This window comes from Gobius niger (genome assembly GCF_951799975.1).
Source record: "Gobius niger genome assembly, chromosome: 9".
NCBI classification, from domain to species: Eukaryota; Metazoa; Chordata; class Actinopteri; order Gobiiformes; family Gobiidae; genus Gobius; species Gobius niger.
In genome coordinates this window covers 538238-563461 of record NC_136860.1, presented here as the reverse complement: position 1 = coordinate 563461, position 25224 = coordinate 538238, and the positions used below count along the sequence as shown (strand labels likewise).

Sequence of the window (25224 nt, the reverse complement as noted above, 5' to 3'; positions counted from 1 at the left end):
GGGGCAAAAGGGGCGGAGTCAGGGCTACAGACTAAACACAGCTCCTCAGAGAGTCACTCACTGGACTGAGATAAACAGTTCAATGTTCGAAACCTTGAGATTAATAATAAGTGTTTAAGTCGAGGCTATTTCAGACAAAAAAACATTACATCGACTTCAAATATCGGCCAATATATCGGCTCGCTCCAGTTCTTAGCTTTCAAATGAGGGCCTGGAGGCTGTAAGAAGCTTTAGATTTAGGTAAAGTGTGACTCACCGATGACGTAGAGCTCGGCGGACGCCTTGACGTTGCCGATGTTGGCCGTGTAGCCGCCCTCGTCCTTCCTGTCGCAGCCTTTCACAATAAGAGCGCGGCGCTTGCCCTCGCTCACCACGCTGTACTTCTCTCCCTCCGTCACTTCCTGTTCTCCTCTGAACCACCTGACCTCGTACGTCTCCTTGGAAACGGAGCACACGAACTCCGCCTTCTCGCCCTCCACCACCTCCTGGTTCTGCGGCCGCGCGATGAACTCGGCCGCCAGCTCTGTGGGGGGGACGCCATGTTAGTGTCGTCACGGCGACAAGCGAAATACTGTCTTTATCACACCACTGTAGCCCAAAGACCAGAGATAAACCAGAGATAAACCGGAGATAAACCAGAGATAAACCAGAGATAAACCAGAGGAGATAAACCAGAGATAAACCAGAGATAAACCAGGGATAAACCAGAGATAAACCAGGGATAAACCAGAGATAAACCAGAGATAAACCAGAGATAAACCAGGGATAAACCAGGGATAAACCAGAGATAAACCAGAGATAAACCAGAGATAAACCAGAGGAGATAAACCAGAGATAAACCAGAGATAAACCAGGGATAAACCAGAGATAAACCGGAGATAAACCAGAGATAAACCAGAGGAGATAAACCAGAGATAAACCAGGGATAAACCAGAGATAAACCAGAGATAAACCAGAGATAAACCAGAGGAGATAAACCAGAGATAAACCAGAGATAAACCAGGGATAAACCAGAGATAAACCGGAGATAAACCAGAGATAAACCAGAGATAAACCAGAGGAGATAAACCAGAGATAAACCAGAGATAAACCAGGGATAAACCAGGGATAAACCAGGGATAAACCAGGGATAAACCAGAGATAAACCAGGGATAAACCGGAGATAAACCAGAGATAAACCAGAGATAAACCAGAGGAGATAAACCAGAGATAAACCAGAGATAAACCAGAGATAAACCAGGGATAAACCAGGGATAAACCAGGGATAAACCAGAGATAAACCAGAGATAAACCAGGGATAAACCAGGGATAAACCAGGGATAAACCAGGGATAAACCAGAGATAAACCAGAGATAAACCAGAGATAAACCAGGGATAAACCAGGGATAAACCAGAGATAAACCAGAGATAAACCAGAGATAAACCAGAGGAGATAAACCAGAGATAAACCAGAGATAAACCAGGGATAAACCAGGGATAAACCAGGGATAAACCAGGGATAAACCAGAGATAAACCGGAGATAAACCAGAGATAAACCAGAGATAAACCAGGGATAAACCAGAGATAAACCGGAGATAAACCAGAGATAAACCAGAGATAAACCAGAGGAGATAAACCAGAGATAAACCAGAGATAAACCAGGGATAAACCAGGGATAAACCAGGGATAAACCAGGGATAAACCAGAGATAAACCAGGGATAAACCAGAGATAAACCAGAGATTAACCAGAGATAAACCAGAGGAGATAAACCAGAGATAAACCAGGGATAAACCAGAGATAAACCAGGGATAAACCAGAGATAAACCAGAGATAAACCTGAGATAAACCAGAGATAAACCTGAGATAAACCAGAGATAAACCAGAGATAAACCAGAGATAAACCAGAGATAAACCTGAGATAAACCAGAGATAAACCAGAGATAAACCAGAGATAAACCAGAGATAAACCAGAGATAAACCAGAGATAAACCAGAGATAAACCTGAGATAAACCAGAGATAAACCAGACAACTGTGGAGGGAGACGCCATGTTAGTGTCGTCACGGCAACCGCGATAACAAACTAAATACTGTCTTCATCACACCACTGTAGCCCAAAGATAAGGAGGTCTAGTGCCCCCTCCTCCTCCCCCTCCCCCCTGTCTCCCCTCTCACCGTTGATGCTGAGGCGGGCCGTGGTGGTGGTGGCCTGGGACAGCTTGCAGGTGTAGTCTCCCCCCTCCCCCCTCCTCCGCCCTCCTAACCCTCCTCCCCCTCCTAACCCTCCTCCCCCTCCTCCCCCCTCCTCCCCCCTCCTCCCCCCTCTCTCCCCTCTCACCGTTGATGCTGAGGCGGGCCGTGGTGGTGGTGGCCTGGGACAGCTTGCAGGTGTAGTCTCCGCGGTCCTCCAGGCGCAGGTCCTGGATGATGAGTACCCGCTTGCGTCCGTCGGCCACGTGCTCGTAGCGGCCGCCCTCGGGGAGCTCCTGGTCCTCTTTGAACCAGCGGACCTCGGCCGACGCCTTGGACACCTCGCACACCAGCTTCACCGAGTCCGTCTCCATCCCCTCCACGTTCGACAGGTTCTTCGTGAAGCGGGCGTCCTCCTCTGAGGAGACACGGGCGGGTCAGAGACAGGCCGAGAGGCTGGGTCACTAACTAGTCTCTAACTAGTCTCTAACTAGTCTCTAACTAGTCTCTAACAAGGAGACACAGGCGGGTCAGAGACATGCAGAGAGGCTGGGTCACTAACTAGTCTCTAACTAGTCTCTAACTAGTCTCTAACAAGGAGACACGGGCGGGTCAGAGACAGGCCGAGAGGCTGGGTCACTAACTAGTCTCTAACTAGTCTCCTCTGAGGAGACACAGGCGGGTCAGAGACAGGCCGAGAGGCTGGGTCACTAACTAGTCTCTAACTAGTCTCCTCTGAGGAGACACAGGCGGGTCAGAGACAGGCCGAGAGGCTGGGTCACTAACTAGTCTCTAACTAGTCTCCTCTGAGGAGACACGGGCGGGTCAGAGACAGGCCGAGAGGCTGGGTCACTAACTAGTCTCTAACTAGTCTCTAACTAGTCTCTAACTAGTCTCTAACAAGGAGACACAGGCGGGTCAGAGACATGCAGAGAGGCTGGGTCACTAACTAGTCTCTAACTAGTCTCTAACTAGTCTCTAACAAGGAGACACGGGCGGGTCAGAGACAGGCCGAGAGGCTGGGTCACTAACTAGTCTCTAACTAGTCTCCTCTGAGGAGACACAGGCGGGTCAGAGACAGGCCGAGAGGCTGGGTCACTAACTAGTCTCTAACTAGTCTCCTCTGAGGAGACACAGGCGGGTCAGAGACAGGCCGAGAGGCTGGGTCACTAACTAGTCTCTAACTAGTCTCCTCTGAGGAGACACGGGCGGGTCAGAGACAGGCCGAGAGGCTGGGTCACTAACTAGTCTCTAACTAGTCTCCTCTGAGGAGACACGGGCGGGTCAGAGACAGGCCGAGAGGCTGGGTCACTAACTAGTCTCTAACTAGTCTCTAACTAGTCTCTAACTAGTCTCTAACAAGGAGACACGGGCGGGTCAGAGACAGGCCGAGAGGCTGGGTCACTAACTAGTCACTAACTAGTCTCTAACTAGTCTCCTCTGAGGAGAGACAGGCGGGTCAGAGACAGGCCGAGAGGCTGGGTCACTAACTAGTCTCTAACTAGTCTCTAACTAGTCTCCTCTGAGGAGAGACAGGCGGGTCAGAGACAGGCCGAGAGGCTGGGTCACTAACTAGTCACTAACTAGTCTCTAACTAGTCTCTAACAAGGAGACACGGGCGGGTCAGAGACATGCCGAGAGGCTGGGTCACTAACTAGTCTCTAACTAGTCTCTAACTAGTCTCCTCTGAGGAGACACGGGCGGGTCAGAGACATGCAGAGAGGTTGGGTCACTAACTAGTCTCTAACGAGTCGCTGACTAACTCACCGATGACGGTCAGCAGGCGGGTTAGTTAGCCGGTCGGGCGGGTTAGTTAGCCGGTCAGGTGGGTTAGTTAGCCGGTCAGCAGGCCGGTTAGTGACTCACCGATGACGGTCAGCAGGCGGGTTAGTTAGCCGGTCAGCAGGCGGGTTAGTTAGCCGGTCGGGCGGGTTAGTTAGCCGGTCAGCAGGCCGGTCAGTGACTCACCGATGACGGTCAGCAGGGTTAGTTAACCTGTCAGGTGGGTTAGTTAGCCGGTCGGGCGGGTCAGTTAGCCGGGCAGTGACTCACCGATGACGGTCAGCAGGGTTAGTTAGCCTGTCAGGTGGGTTAGTTAGCCGGTCAGGCGGGTCAGTTAGCCGGTCAGTGACTCACCGATGACGGTCAGCAGGGTTAGTTAGCCTGTCAGGCGGGTTAGTTAGCCGGTCAGGCGGGTCAGCAGGCCGGTCAGTGACTCACCGATGACGGTCAGCAGGCGGGTTAGTTAGCCGGTCGGGCGGGTTAGTTAGCCGGTCAGGCGGGTTAGTTAGCCGGTCAGACGGGTTAGTTAGCCGGTCGGGCGGGTTAGTTAGCCGGTCAGCAGGCGGTCAGTTAGCCGGTCAGTGACTCACCGATGACGGTCAGCAGGCGGGTTAGTTAGCCGGTCGGGCGGGTTAGTTAGCCGGTCGGGCGGGTTAGTTAGCCGGTCGGGTGGGTTAGTTAGCCGGTCGGGCGGGTTAGTTAGCCGGTCAGTGACTCACCGATGACGGTCAGCAGGGTTAGTTAGCCTGTCAGGCGGGTTAGTTAGCCGGTCAGGCGGGTCAGCAGGCCGGTCAGTGACTCACCGATGACGGTCAGCAGGCGGGTTAGTTAGCCGGTCGGGCGGGTTAGTTAGCCGGTCAGGCGGGTTAGTTAGCCGGTCAGACGGGTTAGTTAGCCGGTCGGGCGGGTTAGTTAGCCGGTCAGCAGGCGGTCAGTTAGCCGGTCAGTGACTCACCGATGACGGTCAGCAGGCGGGTTAGTTAGCCGGTCGGGCGGGTTAGTTAGCCGGTCGGGCGGGTTAGTTAGCCGGTCGGGCGGGTTAGTTAGCCGGTCGGGCGGGTTAGTTAGCCGGTCAGGCGGGTTAGTTAGCCGGTCGGGCGGGTCAGTTAGCCGGTCAGTGACTCACCGATGACGGTCAGCAGGCGGGTTAGTTAGCCGGTCAGTGACTCACCGATGACGGTCAGCAGGCGGGTTAGTTAGCCGGTCGGGCGGGTCAGTTAGCCGGTCAGTGACTCACCGATGACGGTCAGCAGGCGGGTTAGTTAGCCGGTCAGGCGGGTTAGTTGGCCGGTCAGTGACTCACCGATGACGGTCAGCAGGTGGGTTAGTTAGCCGGTCAGGCGGGTTAGTTAGTGACTCACCGATGACGGTCAGCAGGCCGGACGTCTTGGCCGTGCGGGCGTCGCACTCGTACTCCGCCTCGTCGTCGAACACGCTCTTGTGGACGATGAGGATCCTCGTGACGCCCTTCGACACCATCTCGTACTTCTTGCTCTTACGGATCTCGTTTCCGTCCCGGAACCAGCGCACCTGTGGGCGGAGTCAGGGGCGGGGTTAGGGGCGGGGTCTGCACTGACAGCGGTGCATTGTGGGAGCTGTAGTCTCACCTTGGCCGACTCTCGAGACACTTCACATTCGAACTTTGCAGATTCTTTCTCTTTGACTTCAACGTCGTGCAGCGGTTTGGAAAACTCCACGTGCGGCGCTGAGGAGACACGCCAGTCAGGGATACAGTACAAATACTACAGGGATACAGTACAAATACTACAGGGATACAAGTACAGATACTACAGGGATACAAGTACAGATACTACAGGGATACAAGTGCAAATACTGTGCAGTACAAGTACTGCAGGAGTCTCTGAACCTGGACTGAAACCATGAAGGCGCTGGTTTCTCACGCAGTACTGGGGGGTAGGCGTGTGCAGTGCGTGTGCAGTACTTATGCAGTACTTATGCAGTACTTACGCAGTACTTCCAGGTAGCAGGAGGTCTTGAACTGCGCGGCGTCGCACGTGTAGAGCTTGGCGTCGTCCGGCGTGCAGCCCTGGATCACCAGCGCTCGCCGGCGCCCCTCGCTCACCACGTCGTACTTCTTTGTCTTTCTGATTTCCTGACTTTCTCTGAACCAGCGAACCTGAAACACGAGGCACGGTCAGGCTGGAGACCGGGACTACAGAGGGACTACAGAGGGACTACAGAGGGACTACAGAGGGACTACAGAGGGACTACAGAGGGACTACAGAGGGACTACAGAGGGACCGGGACTACAGAGGGACTACAGAGGGACTACAGAGGGACTACAGAGGGACTACAGAGGGACTACAGAGGGACTACAGAGGGACCGGGACTACAGAGGGACTGGGACTAAAACCATGTGAACATGAATAAATGAGTGAGACCTCTGCGTTGTCCCGGGACACCTGGCACTCCAGCACGGCCGTGGCCTCCTCCTCCACAGACTGGTCCTCCAGAGGCTGAGTGAACTCTGCGGCGGGTTCTGCAGAGAGACCGGGTTAAAGCGGGTCTGAACCTGGGACTAAACCCTGGACTAAACCTGGACCCGAGCCGCTGACTGACCTCTGACGATGAGCTGGGCCTGGGTCTGGAAGTCCTGGGAGCAGAGCTTGACCTCTCCGGCCTCAGACTGTTTCACGTCCCTCACAGTGAGAGCGTGGACTTTGCCCACCACCCGGGTCTTCACCTGGAACCAGAACATCAGAACAAAGACAGGTTAGGACCCAGACCCGGCCTTAAACACCCAGAGGAGCCAGACCCAGACCTTAAACACCCAGAGGAGCCAGACCCAGAGGACCCAGGCCTTAAACACCCAGAGGAGCCAGAGCCAGAGGAGCCAGACCCAGAGGAGCCAGACCTTAAACACCCAGAGGAGCCAGACCCAGAGGAGCCAGACCCAGAGGAGCCAGACCCAGAGGAGCCAGACCCAGAGGAGCCAGACCTTAAACACCCAGAGGAGCCAGACCCAGAGGAGCCAGACCCAGAGGAGCCAGACCCAGAGGACCCAGACCCAGAGGAGCCAGACCCAGAGGAGCCAGACCCAGAGGAGCCAGACCCAGAGGAGCCAGACCCAGAGGAGCCAGACCCAGAGGAGCCAGACCTTAAACACCCAGAGGAGCCAGACCCAGACCATAAACACCCAGAGGAGCCAGACCCAGAGGAGCCAGACCCAGAGGACCCAGACCCAGAGGAGCCAGACCCAGAGGAGCCAGACCCAGAGGAGCCAGACCCAGAGGAGCCAGACCCAGAGGAGCCAGACCCAGAGGAGCCAGACCCAGAGGAGCCAGACCCAGAGGACCCAGACCTGGGCTTAGACAGGTCAGGACCCAGAGGACCCAGAGGACCCAGACCCGGGCGTAAACAGGTCAGAACCCAGTGGATCCCTGTTTTGTTGCTCCTTTTTTAAACTGTGCTATTGTTGCTTTTTTGGCGTGTTTTTGTTGCCGTGTTTTCATCCTAGTTTTCGCAGCTTTCCTCAAGATGCTTTTAGATTTGGGTAAAGCCAAACTGGAGAAGATGTGCTGGTTCAGGCGGAGGTTCAGATAACCCGCTGGTGTTTCGGGGCCGTGAGTCTGAGCTGCTCTTATCAGGCTCTATTTATACTCTGATAAACCAGAGCTTCACCAGGAGCTTCAGGGAAACTTCAAACTTAAACACCTTTAAAAACCTCCACTGTCACAGGCCAAAGAAACACAATATAAATACTGTAAACTTCATATTTAATATTTGTATGTGGTGAAAATATTAATATTATGGTTGATTGAATCAGTTGGAGTAGTAGTACTAGTAGTGGACAGAAGTTATTTGTACTGACCCTGTCGCTGGGCTCCATCTCGTTTTACAATAGTAGCAGTAGTAGCAGTGGTAGCAGTGGTAGTAGTAGCAGTAGCAGTAGTAGTAGTAGTAGTAGCAGTAGTAGTAGTAGTAGTAGTAGAAGTATTGGCCAGAACTGACCCTGTCGCTGGGCTCCATCTCGTTTTACAGCAGTAGTAGTAGCAGTAGACGTAGTAGTAGTAGTAGTAGTAGTAGTAGTAGTAGTAGTAGTAGCAGTAGTAGTAGTAGAAGTAGTAGTAGTAGTAGTAGTAGTAGTAGTAGCAGTAGTAGTAGTAGTAGTAGAAGTATTGGCCAGAACTGACCCTGTCGCTGGGCTCCATCTCGTTTTACAGCAGTAGTAGTAGCAGTAGACGTAGTAGTAGTAGTAGTAGTAGTAGTAGTAGTAGTAGTAGTAGCAGTAGTAGTAGTAGAAGTAGTAGTAGTAGTAGTAGTAGTAGTAGTAGTAGCAGTAGTAGTAGTAGTAGTAGAAGTATTGGCAGTACTGACCCTGTCGCTGGGCTCCATCTTCTTCCCTCCCAGGAACCAGTCGACGACGATTCCTTCGTACGAGAGCTCGCACTCGAAGGTGGCCGTCTCCCCCGCAGTGACCTCCACATCCTTCAGGGGGCGCATCACTGAGATGGTGCGCGCTACAGGGGGGAGGGGGGGAGAAACGGGGGGGATAAACGGGGGAGGGGGGGAGAAACGGGGGAGGGAAACAGGGGAGAGGGGTCAGCGTCACAGAGAGAGGAAGGTCTGATCAAAGTTAGAAAAGTGGAGAGCAGGAGGAGAAACCAAGGTGGTCAGAAGTGAGAGAAAGTTCTGAAAGAGACAGAGGAGAGAGTGGAGAGAAGAGGAAGGAGAGAGTGCAGCAGGACACGCCTCCTGAGAGCTGATTGGCCGACACTACAGAGCCGCTATCTGTCACTGATAAAGACTGGGCTCTGGATAAACCCAAAGAAAACACCAGAGGGCTAGATGCTAACAGACAAATGAACCATTCGTGGACTGACCTTTGACCCTCAGCTGGGCGTTGGACTTGGCGTTGGCGGCTGAGAAGTCCACGGCGCCCGCCATGTCCAGCTTCACATTGTACAGGACCAGCAGGTGGCGCTTGCCCTCCTCCTTGATCTCCACGTCCTGTAGAGGCACAAGGGTTAGAACATGAGGGATAGAACATGAGGGCTAGAACATGAGGGCTAGAACATGAGGGCTAGAACATGAGGGCTAGAACATGAGGTTATGCACATTGTTTTTCAACCAAGTCCACCAGTTTGGTGAAGGTTTTTTAGACTAAAACAAAGAGGAACATTGTGGATATTCCCAGAGGCAGATATTCCCAGAGGCAGATGTTCCCAGAGGCAGATATTCCCAGAGGCAGATGTTCCCAGAGGCAGATGTTCCCAGAGGCAGATGTTCCCAGAGGCAGATGTTCCCAGAGGCAGATCTCAGAGGCGTTTAAAGTAGTAAAGTGTAAAAGCCTGAGTGATGCATTAGACAGAACCTTGACTTAGCTGCTAGTGTGAGTCCATGTTTTTGGGACACCCTGTATTACACTAGTGGTAAAGAATACTCCCTGTTGATTGGTCAGTGTTGAGTGTTGAGTGTTGAGTACTCACAGCTGATTGGTGCAGGGCGTCTCCCTTCAGTTTCCAGTTCCCGTGAACATCTTCCTCTGAAATCTCCGTCTCAAACTTGGCAGTTTCTGTCTCTGTCACTTCCACAGAATAAAGCGGTCGCACCACTTTAATGTCACGCGCTGAGGAGAGAAAATAAAGCATGTTAGCATGTGGTTTATAGCGTTAGCGTGTCTGCTCGTACCTTCGATGCTGAGGTTAGCAGTGGTTTATAGTGTTAGCGTGTCTGCTCGTACCTTCGATGCTGAGGTTAGCAGTGGTTTATAGTGTTAGCGTGTCTGCTCGTGCCTTCGATGTTGAGGTTAGCAGTGGTTTATAGTGTTTGCGTGTCTGCTCGTACCTTCGATGTTGAGGTTAGCAGTGGTTTATAGTGTTAGCGTGTCTGCTCGTACCTTCGATGTTGAGGTTAGCAGTGGTTTATAGTGTTAGCGTGTCTGCTCGTGCCTTCGATGTTGAGGTTAGCAGTGGTTTATAGTGTTAGCGTGTCTGCTCGTACCTTCGATGTTGAGGTTAGCAGTGGTTTATAGTGTTAGCGTGTCTGCTCGTACCTTCGATGTTTAGGTTAGCAGTGGTTTATAGTGTTAGCGTGTCTGCTCGTACCTTCGATGTTGAGGTTAGCAGTGGTTTATAGTGTTAGCGTGTCTGCTCGTACCTTCGATGCTGAGGTTAGCAGTGGTTTATAGTGTTAGCGTGTCTGCTCGTACCTTTGATGTTGAGGTTAGCAGTGGTTTATAGTGTTAGCATGTCTGCTCGTACCTTCGATGTTGAGGTTAGCAGTGGTTTATAGTGTTAGCGTGTCTGCTCGTACCTTCGATGCTGAGGTTAGCCGTGGTTTATAGTGTTAGTGTGTCTGCTCGTACCTTCGATGTTGAGGTTAGCAGTGGTTTATAGTGTTAGCGTGTCTGCTCGTACCTTCGATGTCGAGGTTAGCAGTGGTTTATAGTGTTAGCGTGTCTGCTCGTACCTTCGATGTTGAGGTTAGCAGTGGTTTATAGTGTTAGCGTGTCTGCTCGTACCTTCGATGTTGAGGTTAGCAGTGGTTTATAGTGTTAGCGTGTCTGCTCGTACCTTCGATGTTGAGGTTAGCAGTGGTTTATAGTGTTAGCGTGTCTGCTCGTACCTTCGATGTTGAGGTTAGCAGTGGTTTATAGTGTTAGCGTGTCTGCTCGTACCTTCGATGTTGAGGTTAGCCGTGGTTTGTAGTGTTAGCGTGTCTGCTCGTACCTTCGATGCTGAGGTTAGCAGTGGTTTATAGTGTTAGCGTGTCTGCTCGTACCTTCGATGTTGAGGTTAGCAGTGGTTTATAGTGTTAGCGTGTCTGCTCGTACCTTCGATGTTGAGGTTAGCAGTGGTTTGTAGCGTTAGCGTGTCTGCTCGTACTTTCGATGCTGAGGTTAGCAGTGGTTTGTAGCGTTAGCGTGTCTGCTCGTACCTTCGATGCTGAGGTTAGCAGTGGTTTGTAGCGTTAGCGTGTCTGCTCGTACTTTCGATGCTGAGGTTAGCAGTGGTTTATAGCGTTAGCGTGTCTGCTCATACCTTCGATGTTGAGGTTAGCCGTGGTTTATAGTGTTAGCGTGTCTGCTCGTGCCTTCGATGTCGAGGTTAGCAGTGGTTTATAGTGTTAGCGTGTCTGCTTGTACCTTCGATGTTGAGGTTAGCAGTGGTTTATAGTGTTAGCGTGTCTGCTCGTACCTTCGATGTTGAGGTTAGCAGTGGTTTGTAGTGTTAGCGTGTCTGCTCGTACCTTCGATGTTGAGGTTAGCCGTGGTTTATAGTGTTAGCGTGTCTGCTCGTACCTTCGATGCAGAGGTTAGCAGTGGTTTGTAGTGTTAGCGTGTCTGCTCGTACCTTCGATGTTGAGGTTAGCCGTGGTTTATAGTGTTAGCGTGTCTGCTCGTACCTTCGATGCAGAGGTTAGCCGTGGTTTGTAGTGTTAGCGTGTCTGCTCGTACCTTCGATGCTGAGGTTAGCCGTGGTTTATAGTGTTAGCGTGTCTGCTCGTACCTTCGATGTTGAGGTTAGCAGTGGTTTATAGTGTTAGCGTGTCTGCTCGTACCTTCGATGTTGAGGTTAGCAGTGGTTTATAGTGTTAGCGTGTCTGCTCGTACCTTCGATGTTGAGGTTAGCCGTGGTTTGTAGCGTTAGCGTGTCTGCTCGTACCTTCGATGTCGAGGTTAGCAGTTGTTTGTAGCGTTAGCGTGTCTGCTCGTACCTTCGATGTTGAGGTTAGCCGTGGTTTATAGTGTTAGCGTGTCTGCTCGTACCTTCGATGTTGAGGTTAGCCGTGGTTTATAGTGTTAGCGTGTCTGCTCGTACCTTCGATGCTGAGGTTAGCAGTGGTTTATAGTGTTAGCGTGTCTGCTCGTACCTTCGATGTTGAGGTTAGCAGTGGTTTATAGTGTTAGCGTGTCTGCTCGTACCTTCGATGTTGAGGTTAGCAGTGGTTTATAGTGTTAGCGTGTCTGCTCGTGCCTTCGATGTTTAGGTTAGCAGTGGTTTATAGTGTTAGCGTGTCTGCTCGTGCCTTCGATGTTGAGGTTAGCAGTGGTTTATAGTGTTAGCGTGTCTGCTCGTACCTTCGATGTTGAGGTTAGCAGTGGTTTATAGTGTTAGCGTGTCTGCTCGTACCTTCGATGTTGAGGTTAGCAGTGGTTTATAGTGTTAGCGTGTCTGCTCGTGCCTTCGATGTTGAGGTTAGCATGTGGTTCATAGTGTTAGCATGTCTGCTCGTACCTTCGATGTTGAGGTTAGCAGTGGTTTATAGTGTTAGCATGTCTGCTCGTACCTTCGATGTCAGGTTAGCCGTGGTTTGTATTGTTAGCGTGTCTGCTCGTACCTTCGATGTTGAGGTTAGCGGTGGTTTGTATTGTTAGCGTGTCTGCTCGTACCTTCGATGTTGAGGTTAGCCGTGGTTTATAGTGTTAGCGTGTCTGCTCGTACCTTCGATGTTGAGGTTAGCAGTGGTTTATAGTGTTAGCGTGTCTGCTCGTACCTTCGATGTTGAGGTTAGCGGTGGTTTGTATTGTTAGCGTGTCTGCTCGTACCTTCGATGTTGAGGTTAGCAGTGGTTTATAGTGTTAGCGTGTCTGCTCGTACCTTCGATGTTGAGGTTAGCAGTGGTTTATAGTGTTAGCGTGTCTGATCGTGCCTTCGATGCTGAGGTTAGCCGTGGTTTATAGTGTTAGCGTGTCTGCTCGTACCTTCGATGTTGAGGTTAGCCGTGGTTTATAGTGTTAGCGTGTCTGCTCGTGCCTTCGATGCTGAGGTTAGCAGTGGTTTATAGTGTTAGCGTGTCTGCTCGTGCCTTCGATGCTGAGGTTAGCAGTGGTTTATAGTGTTAGCGTGTCTGCTCGTGCCTTCGATGCTGAGGTTAGCAGTGGTTTATAGTGTTAGCGTGTCTGCTCGTACCTTCGATGCTGAGGTTAGCAGTGGTTTATAGCGTTAGCGTGTCTGCTCGTACCTTCGATGCTGAGGTTAGCAGTGGTTTATAGTGTTAGCGTGTCTGCTCGTGCCTTCGATGCTGAGGTTAGCAGTGGTTTATAGCGTTAGCGTGTCTGCTCGTGCCTTCGATGCTGAGGTTAGCAGTGGTTTATAGCGTTAGCGTGTCTGCTCGTACCTTCGATGCTGAGGTTAGCAGTGGTTTATAGTGTTAGCGTGTCTGCTCGTACCTTCGATGCTGAGGTTAGCAGTGGTTTATAGTGTTAGCGTGTCTGCTCGTGCCTTCGATGCTGAGGTTAGCAGTGGTTTGTAGTGTTAGCGTGTCTGCTCGTACCTTCGATGCTGAGGTTAGCAGTGGTTTATAGTGTTAGCGTGTCTGCTCGTGCCTTCGATGCTGAGGTTAGCAGTGGTTTATAGTGTTAGCGTGTCTGCTCGTACCTTCGATGCTGAGGTTAGCAGTGGTTTATAGTGTTAGCGTGTCTGCTCGTACCTTCGATGTTGAGGTTAGCCGTGGTTTATAGTGTTAGCGTGTCTGCTCGTGCCTTCGATGTTGAGGTTAGCAGTGGTTTATAGCGTTAGCGTGTCTGCTCGTGCCTTCGATGTTGAGGTTAGCAGTGGTTTATAGTGTTAGCGTGTCTGCTCGTGCCTTCGATGTTGATGTTAGCCGTGGTTTATAGTGTTAGCGTGTCTGCTCGTACCTTCGATGTTGAGGTTAGCAGTGGTTTATAGTGTTAGCGTGTTTGCTCGTACCTTCGATGTTGAGGTTAGCAGTGGTTTATAGTGTTAGCGTGTCTGCTCGTACCTTCGATGTTGAGGTTAGCAGTGGTTTATAGTGTTAGCGTGTCTGCTCGTACCTTCGATGCTGAGGTTAGCAGTGGTTTATAGTGTTAGCGTGTCTGCTCGTACCTTCGATGCTGAGGTTCACAGTGGTTTATAGTGTTAGCGTGTCTGCTCGTACCTTCGATGTTGAGGTTAGCAGTGGTTTATAGTGTTAGCGTGTCTGCTCGTGCCTTCGATGTTGAGGTTAGCAGTGGTTTATAGTGTTAGCGTGTCTGCTCGTACCTTCGATGCTGAGGTTAGCAGTGGTTTATAGTGTTAGCGTGTCTGCTCGTGCCTTCCATGTTGAGGTTAGCAGTGGTTTTAGTGTTAGCGTGTCTGCTCGTACCTTCGATGTTGAGGTTAGCAGTGGTTTGTAGTGTTAGCGTGTCTGCTCGTGCCTTCGATGCTGAGGTTAGCAGTGGTTTATAGTGTTAGCGTGTGTGCTCGTACCTTCGATGCTGAGGTTAGCAGTGGTTTATAGTGTTAGCGTGTCTGCTCGTACCTTCGATGTTGAGGTTAGCAGTGGTTTATAGTGTTAGCGTGTCTGCTCGTACCTTCGATGCTGAGGTTAGCCGTGGTTTGTAGTTTTAGCGTGTCTGCTCGTACCTTCGATGTTGAGGTTAGCAGTCGTCTTGTCGGAGCCGCAGTCGCAGGTGTACGCTCCGATGTTGTTCTTCTCGGCTTTGCGCACCGTGAGGATGCGCTTCTTGCCGTCGGACGAGATGGCGAAGTTCTTGGACGGCGTGATCTCCTTCCCGTCTTTGAACCACTTGACGTCGGCCGTGGATTTGCTGAGCTCGCACACCAGCTTCACCTCGTCCTTCTCCACCGCCGTGTAGTTCTGCAGCTTCGTGGTGAAGTACAGGTCGCCCTCTGCAGGAGGAGCGGCGCATTACAGGGTTAGAGGAGGGTCATTTATTCAGAAGCTCAACCTTATCATGAGTTAAAGACCTGAATACTGCAGCGGAGTATAAGTAGTTGTTGTAGTAAATCTTGTACCTATGACCGTTAACATGGCGGTCAGGCTCTTGCCCTCTATCGCAGTAGTAGTAGTAGTAGTAGTAGTAGTAGTAGTATAAGTAATAGTATAAGTAGGTGTACCTATGACGGTCAGCATGGCGGTCAGGCTCTATCGCAGTAGTACTTGTAGTTGTAGTAGTATAAGTAATAGTATAAGTAGGACGTACCTATGACGGTCAGCATGGCGGTCAGGCTCTTGTCGTCTATCGTAGTAGTAGTAGTAGTAGTTGTAGTAGTAGTATAAGTAATAGTATAAGCAGGGCGTACCTATGACGGTCAGCATGGCGGTCAGGCTCTTGTCGTCTATCGTAGTAGTAGTAGTAGTAGTTGTAGTAGTAGTATAAGTAATAGTATAAGTAGGACGTACCTATGACGGTCAGCATGGCGGTCAGGCTCTATCGCAGTAGTACTTGTAGTAGTAGTAGTATAAGTAGTAGTATAAGTAGGGCGTACCGATGACGGTCAGCATGGCGGTCAGGCTCTATCGCAGTAGTAGTTGTAGTAGTAGTAGTAGTAGTATAAGTAATAGTATAAGAAGGACGTACCGATGACGGTCAGCATGGCGGTCAGGCTCTTGTCCTCTATCGCAGTAGTAGTTGTAGTAGTAGTAGTAGTATAAGTAGGACGTACCTATGATGGTCAGCATGGCGGTCAGGCTCTATCGCAGTAGTAGTAGTTGTAGTAGTAGTAGTATAAGTAATAGTAGTATAAGTAGGGCGTACCTATGACGGTCAGCATGGCGGTCAGGCTCTATCGCAGTAGTAGTTGTAGTAGTAGTAGTATAAGTAGTAGTATAAGCAGGACGTACCTATGACGGTCAGCATGGCGGTCAGGCTCTATCGCAGTAGTAGTTGTAGTAGTAGTAGTATAAGTAGTAGTATAAGTAGGTGTACCTATGACGGTCAGCATGGCGGTCAGGCTCTATCGCAGTAGTAGTTGTAGTAGTAGTAGTATAAGTAATAGTATAAGTAGGACGTACCTATGACGGTCAGCATGGCGGTCAGGCTCTATCGCAGTAGTAGTTGTAGTAGTAGTAGTAGTATAAGTAATAGTATAAGTAGGACGTACCTATGACGGTCAGCATGGCGGTCAGGCTCTTGCCCTCTATCGCAGTAGTAGTTGTAGTAGTAGTAGTAGTATAAGTAGTAGTATAAGTAGGACGTACCGATGACGGTCAGCATGGCGGTCAGGCTCTTGTCGTCTATCGTAGTAGTAGTAGTAGTAGTAGTAGTAGTAGTATAAGTAATAGTATAAGCAGGACTTACCGATGACGGTCAGCATGGCGGTCAGGCTCTTGTCGTCTATCGTAGTAGTAGTAGTAGTAGTAGTAGTAGTAGTATAAGTAATAGTATAAGCAGGACTTACCGATGACGGTCAGCATGGCGGTCAGGCTCTTGTCCATGGCCTCCACGCGGATCATGGACGTGTCGTCGATGGTGACCTCCTTGAAGGCCAGCGAGTGGACCCGGCCCTGGTCGCTCATGTGGACCACCTTGCTGGGATGCAGGCGCACGTCGTTCTTGTACCAGGCCACGGTGATCTTATCGTGGGACAGCTCCACCGAGAACTCCGCCGTCTCACGCTCCTTCACCGTCACGTCCTTGATCGGCTTCACGAACTCCAGGCGGATTCCTGAGGAGGGGCGGAGTCAGAGTCATGAGGAGGGGGGGCGGAGTCAGAGTCATGAGGAGGGGGGCGGAGTCAGAGTCATGAGGAGGGGCGGCGGAGTCAGAGTCATGAGGAGGGGGGGGCGGAGTCAGAGTCATGAGGAGGGGGGGCGGAGTCAGAGTCATGAGGAGGGGGGGCGGTGTCAGAGTCATGAGGAGGGGGGGGGCGGAGTCAGAGTCATGAGGAGGGGGGGCGGAGTCAGAGTCATGAGGAGGGGGGGCGGAGTCAGAGTCATGAGGAGGGGGGGCGGAGTCAGAGTCATGAGGAGGGGGGAATGAAGGTCACACTCAGAGACACACAGTTTAATAGTTATAAAGAGTAATATTAGCGTCTGACCTTGGATGACCAGTGTGGGCTGTTTAATAAAGAGTAATATTAGCTCCTGACCTTGGATGACCAGTGTGGGCTGTTTAATAAATGGTAATATTAGCTCCTGACCTTGGATGACCAGTGTGGGCTGTTTAATAAAGAGTAATATTAGCCCCTGACCTTGGATGACCAGTGTGGGCTGATTAATAAAGAGCTACATTAGCTCCTGACCTTGGGTGACCAGTGTGGGCTGTTTAATAAAGAGCTACATTAGCTCCTGACCTTGGATGACCAGTGTGGGCTGTTTAATAAAGAGTAATATTAGCCCCTGACCTTGGATGACCAGTGTGGGCTGTTTAATAAAGAGTAATATTAGCTCCTGACCTTGGATGACCAGTGTGGGCTGTTTAATAAAGAGTAATATTAGCCCCTGACCTTGGATGACCAGTGTGGGCTGTTTAATAAAGAGCTACATTAGCTCCTGACCTTGGGTGACCAGTGTGGGCTGTTTAATAAAGAGCTACATTAGCTCCTGACCTTGGATGACCAGTGTGGGCTGATTAATAAAGAGCTACATTAGCGTCTGACCTTGGATGACCAGTGTGGGCTGATTAATAAAGAGCTACATTAGCGTCTGACCTTGGATGACCAGTGTGGGCTGATTAATAAAGAGCTACATTAGCGTCTGACCTTGGATGACCAGTGTGGGCTGATTAATAAAGAGCTACATTAGCGTCTGACCTTGGATGACCAGTGTGGGCTGATTAATAAAGAGCTACATTAGCGTCTGACCTTGGATGACCAGCTTGCCCGTGGTCCTCTTGTCCTCTGCCTCGAACATGTACTTGGCCTCGTCTTCGTAGGCCGCAGACTTGACGCGCAGCACGAACAGGTTTCCCTCCTGGCCGCACTCGTACTTGTCGTCGCTCTGCACCTCGGCCGAGCCCTTCAGCCAGCGGAAGGACTTGGGGACGCGCGACACCTCCACCTCGAAGCGAGCCTCGTCCTTCTCGTACACCTGCACGTCGCTGAGCGGCGTCAGGAAGTTCAGCGGCAGCTCTGAGGAGGCGGAGGAGAGGGTTAGACGGGGATCAGACCAGACAAACAGGAGAGAAGGTTAGAGATCAGGATCTGGTTCCTCTGGTGTCTCACCTTTGACCTTCAGGTTGGCGGCGCACTTGGCGTTGGCGGCGCTGAAGGACACTTCACCGGCCATGGCCACTCTGCAGTTATACAGGATCAGAGTGTGTTTGGGGCCCTCCTCGATGATGTCCACGTCCTGCAGAGACAGAGGGTCAACCACAAAGACGAGGAGCTCCACCCAGGCCGGCTGTCCGGGCCAGGGTCAGTCCAGGTTTTGGTCTGGTTGTAGTTCTGGTTTACTTCAAGTCTAGTCCTGGTGATGGTCAGGCTTTGGTCGAGTTCTGGTCTGTGTTTAGTTCAGGCTTTGGTCTGGTTTTGGTCTGGTTGAGTCCTGGTTTAGTCCATGTTTAGTTCATGTATAGTCCATGTTGAGTCCTGGTTTAGTCCATGTTTAGTCCATGTTGAGTCCTGGTTTAGTCCATGTTGAGTCCTGGTTTAGTCCATGTTTAGTCCATGTTGAGTCCATGTTCAGTCCATGTTGAGTCCTGGTTTAGTCCATGTTGAGTCCTGGTTTAGTCCATGTTGAGTCCTGGTTTAGTCCATGTTGAGTCCTGGTTTAGTCCATGTTGAGTCCTGGTTCAGTCCATGTTGAGTCCTGGTTTAGTCCATGTTTAGTCCACGTTGAGTCCTGGTTTAGTCCATGTTGAGTCCTGGTTTAGTCCATGTTTAGTCCATGTTGAGTCCTGGTTTAGTCCATGTTGAGTCCTGGTTTAGTCCATGTTGAGTCCTGGTTTAGTCCATGTTGAGTCCTGGTTTAGTCCATGTTGAGTCCTGGTTCGGGGACTCACGGAGGACGGGCTGAGCACTTCTCCGTTGAGCTTCCACTGCCCGTGAACGTCGTCGGCTGAGATCTCCACCTCGAACCTCGCCGTCTCTCCATCGAACAGCTCCACGCCGTAGATCGGACGCACCACCTTCACGTCACGCGCTGAAAGCAGAGCCCACAGGTCTAAACCGGGTCCTGACCGGGTCCTAACCGGGTCCTGACCGGGTCCTGACCGGGTCCACACCGCTCCCGCTCCGGCACTCACCCTCCACGCTGATCTTGGCCTTGGTCTGGTCGGTTCCGCAGTCGCAGCAGTACTGGCCCTGGTCCTGCAGCTCGATCTTCTTGAGGACCAGCGTTCTCCGGGTTCCTTCGCTCTTCAGGACCAGGGTCTTGGACTGGACCAGCTCCATCTGCTCCCGGTACCAAACCACGGGCACGTCTTTGCTGAGCTCGCACGTCAGCTCCACCTCGTCCTTCTCCACCGCCGTGAAGTCCGCGAGCTTCGTCACGAACACGGCGTCTCCCTCTGAGGCGGCAAAGCAAACGTCAGAGCGAGAAGAGGAGGAGCTTCCTGTTCAGGACCAGGACTCTGGACCTGGACCAGGACTTTGGACCAGGACTTTAGAACTGAAGGCAAGACGCTGCAGGCGAACACATTCTAGTTTTAACTCTGGCGAGGGTGGGCGGCGCTCACAGCCTTTTGCTTCAGCTCACTCCGTTTGAGCAGAATTTGAACTGATCCAATAAACTAATAAACTAAACTAAACTAAACTAAACTAAACTAAACTAAACTAAACTAAACTAAACTAAACTAAACTAAACTAAACTAAACTAAACTAAACTGAACTAAACTAAACTAAACTAAACTGTCAGACTCTTTACGATGTTTGTGACTCTTCTGACTCCCGCATGGCGAGGAGGCCTCAGACCTGGTTCTTAAATAACCAAAGCAAACACTGGAGACAGAAGTCGTGTCAAAGATCAGGCGACTTCAGAGAGAGTGAAGTCCAGACCTCAGGCAGTTCCTCTGATCCTCATCGTGCTCCTCAGCACAGAGAGGAGGACCCCGCCTGTCTGTGAGTCTGTTACTTCACGTCATGTTCAGAAGGACTTTGACCATCGTCTCTCAGCTTATCTCCTCACATGGTCTCCATGTTCTGTAGAGCGTGAGCAAAGCACCAGAAGTTTGTTCAGATCCAGACGGAAGGTTATTTCACAGAAGGATTTCTACAACATCTAATTAGTTCCAGATTTATTGAGCTTTGAAGGCTACAAAATGAGGAGAAGATGCCACAAAATCAAAGCTCACATTTAAACCTGGATCTGAACAGTTTTAGGTCACCGATAATAACATTTACTCCTGATTCTCCTGCAGCGTCTCGCCTGAAGAACCCGGCGTTTGTCCTGATCCTGGACCAAAGTGAGTCTCAGAAACAATGAACAAACATGAGGAGATGATGAACAGATGGTGAACAGATGGACCTGTGGTGAGGATGGGGAAACATGGGTTAAAACATGGATGAAAACACGGATGAAGAACCTGCAGAGCCAGAGGTTTGATGAAGCTGTGGAGATGTTTCTACAGCAGCGTTTCCCGAAGTGAAGGGCTCTGAAACAGGGCTGATCCCGGCAGGAGCAGGTCAAAGGTCAAAGGTGACCTCTGAGGAGCAGGTACAGTTCATTTAATGACTTTACCAAACCTGAGGAGCAACACCATGTTCATACACAGCTCTACCTCAGGGTGGACCGCGCCCCTCGCTTTGGGAACCACTGCTGTACATGTAAAGGTTAAAGGTCAATGAGATGGAAAAGAGAATAAGGAGAAGACGGTAATAAGACAGTAATGACACATGAAGGAGATGGTGGAGATGGTGGAGATGGTGGAGATGAAGGAGATGAATCGGTGGAACAAAGACGAGCAGTTACACAGAAGAAGATGAGATGGAGCGGCTGGAGTTGATGAGCGATTTATGGAAAGGTTTGAGAAGTCGTAAAGACCAGACGAAGACGGTGGAGGAGGTTTGAAGGACATTTAGATGGAGCTTAAGAGTCGACAAAGATGGTGGATGAAGAACCGATGGAGAGGACATGAGATGGAGCTGGTTAGAAGTTGCGGATGAGGAAGTTTGAAGAACATTGGTGGAGGTGGAGACAAAGATGGTGGAGCTTTGAGGGACATGGATCTGGGTGAAGGACATGGATCTGGATGAGGGACATGGATCTGGATGAGGGACATGGAGCTGCCTCTGGAGCCGGCTGCGGCGGCGTTTTGCGGCGGCGTTGCGGCGTTACCTATGACGCTGAGCTTGGCGTTGCAGGACACGCCTCGCGCCTCGGCTTTGATCTGACACGTGTCGTCCATGCTGAGGCTGCGCAGCTCCAGCAGGTGGCGCCGTCCCTCCACACGCGTGACCACGGTGCGGCTCACGTGGATCTTCACCTCGTTCCTGTACCAGGTGACCGGGACGTCATCGCGGCTCAGCTCCAGCTCGAACAGAGCCGTCTGCCCCTCCCTCAGCGTGAGGTCATCGAGACGCTTGGAGAACTGGAGACGCACGCCTGGAATACACACCGCTTACTACTACTGATACTTATACTACTACTGATACTACTACTACTACTACTGCAGTACCTAACTACACCTATACTACTACTACAACCTCTAAGTCTGCCCCTCCCTCAGCGTCAGGTCATCCAGACGCTTCGAGAACTGCAGACGCACGCCTGGAATACACACCGGCTTACTACTACTGATACTACTGATACTTATACTACTACTACTACTGATACTTCTGATACTTATACTACTACTACTGCTGATACTTCTGATACTTATACTACTACTACTGCTGCAGTACCTAACTACACCTATACCACTACTACAACCCCTAAGTCTGCCCCTCCTTCAACCTCAGGTCTTCCAGAGATTAGCACCGTCTCCTCTCTATCCTCCACCTCTCCCTCTCCCTCTCTCCCTCTCTCTCTCTCCTCCCTCTCCCTCTCTCTCCCCCTCTCTCTCCCTCTCTCTCTCCTCTCTCTCCCTCTCTCTCCCTCTCTCTCCCCTCTCCCTCTCTCTCCTCTCTCTCCCCTCTCCCTCTCTCTCCTCTCTCTCCTCTCTCTCTCTCTCTCTCCTCTCTCCCTCTCCCCCTCTCTCTCCTCTCTCCCTCTCTCTCTCCCCCTCTCTCTCCCTCCTCTCTCCCTCTCTCTCCTCTCTCTCCCCTCTCTCTCCTCTCCCTCTCTCCCTCCTCTCTCTCCCCCTCTCTCTCCCTCCTCTCTCTCTCCCTCTCTCTCCTCTCTCTCCCCTCTCCCTCTCCCCTCTCTCTCCCTCCTCTCTCCCTCTCTCTCCTCTCTCTCCCCTCTCTCTCCTCTCCCTCTCTCCCTCCTCTCTCTCCCCCTCTCTCTCCCTCCTCTCTCTCTCCCTCTCTCTCCTCTCTCTCCCCTCTCCCTCTCCCCTCTCTCGTCTCTCCCTCTCTCTCCCTCTCTCTCTCTCTCCTCCCTTTCCCTCTCCCCCTCTCTCCCTCTCTCCCTCCTCTCTCTCCCTCTCTCTCCCCCTCTCTCTCCCTCCTCTCTCTCCCTCTCTCTCCCTCTCTCTCCCCCTCTCCCTCTCTCTCTTACCTTCCACCCTGAGCTCCGCCGTGGACTTGATCCCCTGCGCCTCCACCGTGTACTGCGCCTCGTCCTCGAACTGGCAGTTGTTGATGACGAGCATGTGCCTCACGCCGTCGCCGATGACCTCGTACTTGGGCGACTGCGTGATGACCTCCACGCCGCGGAACCACATGACCTTGGGCACCTCGCGGGTCACGCTGCACTCGAACTTGGCCTGTTTGTTCTCGGGCACCGACACGTCCGTCAACCGCTCCACGAAGTCCAGCTCGATCTCTGGAGCGGACAGCCACAGCGTTACGCCACATGAACCGGGTAAAGAGGGGCCAAACGGGGTCAAGAGGGCGCCAAACGGGGTCAAGAGGGCGCTAAATGGGGGTAACGAGGGCGCCAACAACCCGGGGTAAGGAGGGCGCCAAACTTGGACTAAAGAGGGTGCCAACAACGGGTGTAAAGAGGGGGTTAAACCGGGGTTATTGATTGTTATTGACCTTTATTTAACCAGGATAGTCTGAATCTCTTTTCCAGGGGAGTCCTGGTCCCAGAGGGGAATCTATTGTACATGTTTTTAGTGGTAGGGGAAACCAGAGTACCCGGAGGAAACCTACGCAGACACGGGGAGAACATGCAAACTCCACACAGAAAGGCCCGTCCAAGTGGGAATCGAACCCAGGACCTTATTGCTGTGAGGCGTGAGCGCTAACCGCTGCGCCACCCAAGGTAAAGAGGGTGTTAAACTGGGATAAAGAGGGAACTACACTGGGATAAAGAGGGAACTACACTGGGATAAAGAGGGAACTACACTGGAACAAAGAGGGAACTACACTGGGATAAAGAGGGAACTACACTGGGATAAAGAGGGAACTACACTGGGATAAAGAGGGAACTACACTGGGATAAAGAGGGAACTACACTGGGATAAAGAGGGAACTACACTGGGATAAAGAGGGAACTACACTGGGATAAAGAGGGAACTACACTGGGATAAAGAGGGAACTACACTGGGATAAAGAGGGAACTACACTGGGACAAAGAGGGAACTACACTGGGATAAAGAGGGAACTACACTGGGATAAAGAGGGAACTACACTGGGACAAAGAGGGAACTACACTGGGACAAAGAGGGAACTAAACTGGGATAAAGAGGGAACTACACTGGGACAAAGAGGGAACTACACTGGGACAAAGAGGGAACTACACTGGGACAAAGAGGGAGCTACACTGGGACAAAGAGGGAACTACACTGGGATAAAGAGGGAACTACACTGGGATAAAGAGGGAACTACACTGGGACAAAGAGGGAACTACACTGGGACAAAGAGGGAGCTACACTGGGACAAAGAGGGAACTACACTGGGACAAAGAGGGAACTACACTGGGATAAAGAGGGAACTACACTGGGACAAAGAGGGAACTACACTGGGATAAAGAGGGAACTACACTGGGATAAAGAGGGAACTACACTGGAACAAAGAGGGAACTACACTGGGATAAAGAGGGAACTACACTGGGATAAAGAGGGAACTACACTGGGACAAAGAGGGAGCTACACTGGGACAAAGAGGGAGCTACACTGGGACAAAGAGGGAACTACACTGGGACAAAGAGGGAGCTACACTGGGACAAAGAGGGAACTACACTGGGACAAAGAGGGAGCTACACTGGGATAAAGAGGGAACTACACTGGGATAAAGAGGAAACTACACTGGGACAAAGAGGGAACTACACTGGGACAAAACGGCCTATGGAGCGGAGCCTACGGCGAAAGAAAATGGTTGAAAGAAAAGGTTTGAAAGAAAAGGTTTGAAAGAAAAGGTTTGGCAGAAGAACAGGGTCAGGTTCGAACCCTTACACTAGACGAACTCCAGTCCACAAGCTTTTAGATTTGGGTAAAGCTGAACTGGAGAAAATGTGCTCGGTTAAAGCGGTTTTTAATCCAAAGCTCCAGGAGAAACTACAGAAGAAACTGCAGAGTGTTGGACTGTTGGACTGTGTGAAAAACGAACAGCAGGAGGCAGCAACACGCCTGCAGCTTGGACAGAAGAAGAGGCTGATACTCACGGCTGCAGCAGGACTGAGCTGACCGGGAGGAGAGTCACAAAGGTCATTATGTTGGGAGAGACATGCAGCAGCAGGTGTGAGTGTACACGATAAGACATTTAGTATTATCAGGCGTGAAGAAGAAGAACCCTTTGTTTTAATAATGCAATAAAATGGTCTGTGTCCATGTAAACAGAGAGTCCTGGTTTCTCAGGAACCTCAGGAGAACCATCAGGAGCCTGAGTTTACACGGACACAGACTGAACCAGGAGACTCCAAAACCCCGGAGACTTTTCCTGTAAAGACATAAATAAACCTGGTTCGAGCTGAAGTTTCCTGTTGGAGAAACTGGAGCAGAGTCAGAGAAACTGTCCTTGGAGAAACATCTTAAAGTCTGTAGCTCGGGGAGCTCTACCTTTGACGTTCAACATGGCCGAGGTCACGGCGTTCAGCGCCTGGTACGACACTTCTCCGGCCTGATCCAGCTGCACGTTCTTCAGCGTCAGGAAGCGCTTCTTCCCTTCCATCTTTATGTCCACCGTCTGAGAGAGGAGACACTCATGGTTATCGGAGGCTAGGTCACCCCCACTCTTTAGGGTGTGGGTTTGAGAGAGCGGATACAATCTACAGTCCTTAGGGTTAAGGATTGGGTTATTGTAGACCTGTCAAGACTTACCGGGGACTTGATCAGCACTGTCCCCTCAGGGTTAGGGTTAGGGTTTGGGATATTGTAGGTCTGTAATGTGGGGGCAGACTCGGGGACTTACCGGGGACCTGATCAGCACCTGTCCCCTCAGGGTGTGGGTTATTGTAGGTCTGTATTGTGGACGCAGACTCAGGGACTTACCGGGGACTTGGTCAGCACCTGTCCCCTCAGGGTTAGGGTTAGGGTTATTGTAGGTCTGTATTGTGGGGGCAGACTCGGGGACTTACCGGGGACCTGATCAGCATCTGTCCCCTCAGGGTCTGGGTTATTGTAGGTCTGTATTGTG

General features: G+C 51.3%; 1 protein-coding gene across 1 annotated transcript in view; it reads right to left on the bottom strand.

The window, feature by feature from the left end:
• Positions 1-25224, bottom strand: part of LOC306967383 (titin-like) — a 206157-nt gene that overhangs the window by 160613 nt on the left and 20320 nt on the right. The window contains exons 12-30 of the mRNA XM_079562388.1: positions 24648-24774; positions 22202-22468; positions 20879-21145; positions 18849-19112; positions 18606-18745; positions 17827-17953; positions 17467-17733; positions 16063-16329; positions 14284-14550; positions 9403-9542; positions 8797-8923; positions 8291-8433; positions 6533-6656; positions 6355-6452; positions 5921-6089; positions 5560-5657; positions 5314-5482; positions 2319-2588; positions 257-523 (exon numbers count right to left, since the gene is read on the bottom strand). Coding sequence (XP_079418514.1) covers positions 257-523; positions 2319-2588; positions 5314-5482; positions 5560-5657; positions 5921-6089; positions 6355-6452; positions 6533-6656; positions 8291-8433; positions 8797-8923; positions 9403-9542; positions 14284-14550; positions 16063-16329; positions 17467-17733; positions 17827-17953; positions 18606-18745; positions 18849-19112; positions 20879-21145; positions 22202-22468; positions 24648-24774 — 3598 coding nt within the window. The remainder of the gene's footprint in view (positions 1-256; positions 524-2318; positions 2589-5313; positions 5483-5559; positions 5658-5920; positions 6090-6354; positions 6453-6532; positions 6657-8290; positions 8434-8796; positions 8924-9402; positions 9543-14283; positions 14551-16062; positions 16330-17466; positions 17734-17826; positions 17954-18605; positions 18746-18848; positions 19113-20878; positions 21146-22201; positions 22469-24647; positions 24775-25224) is intronic.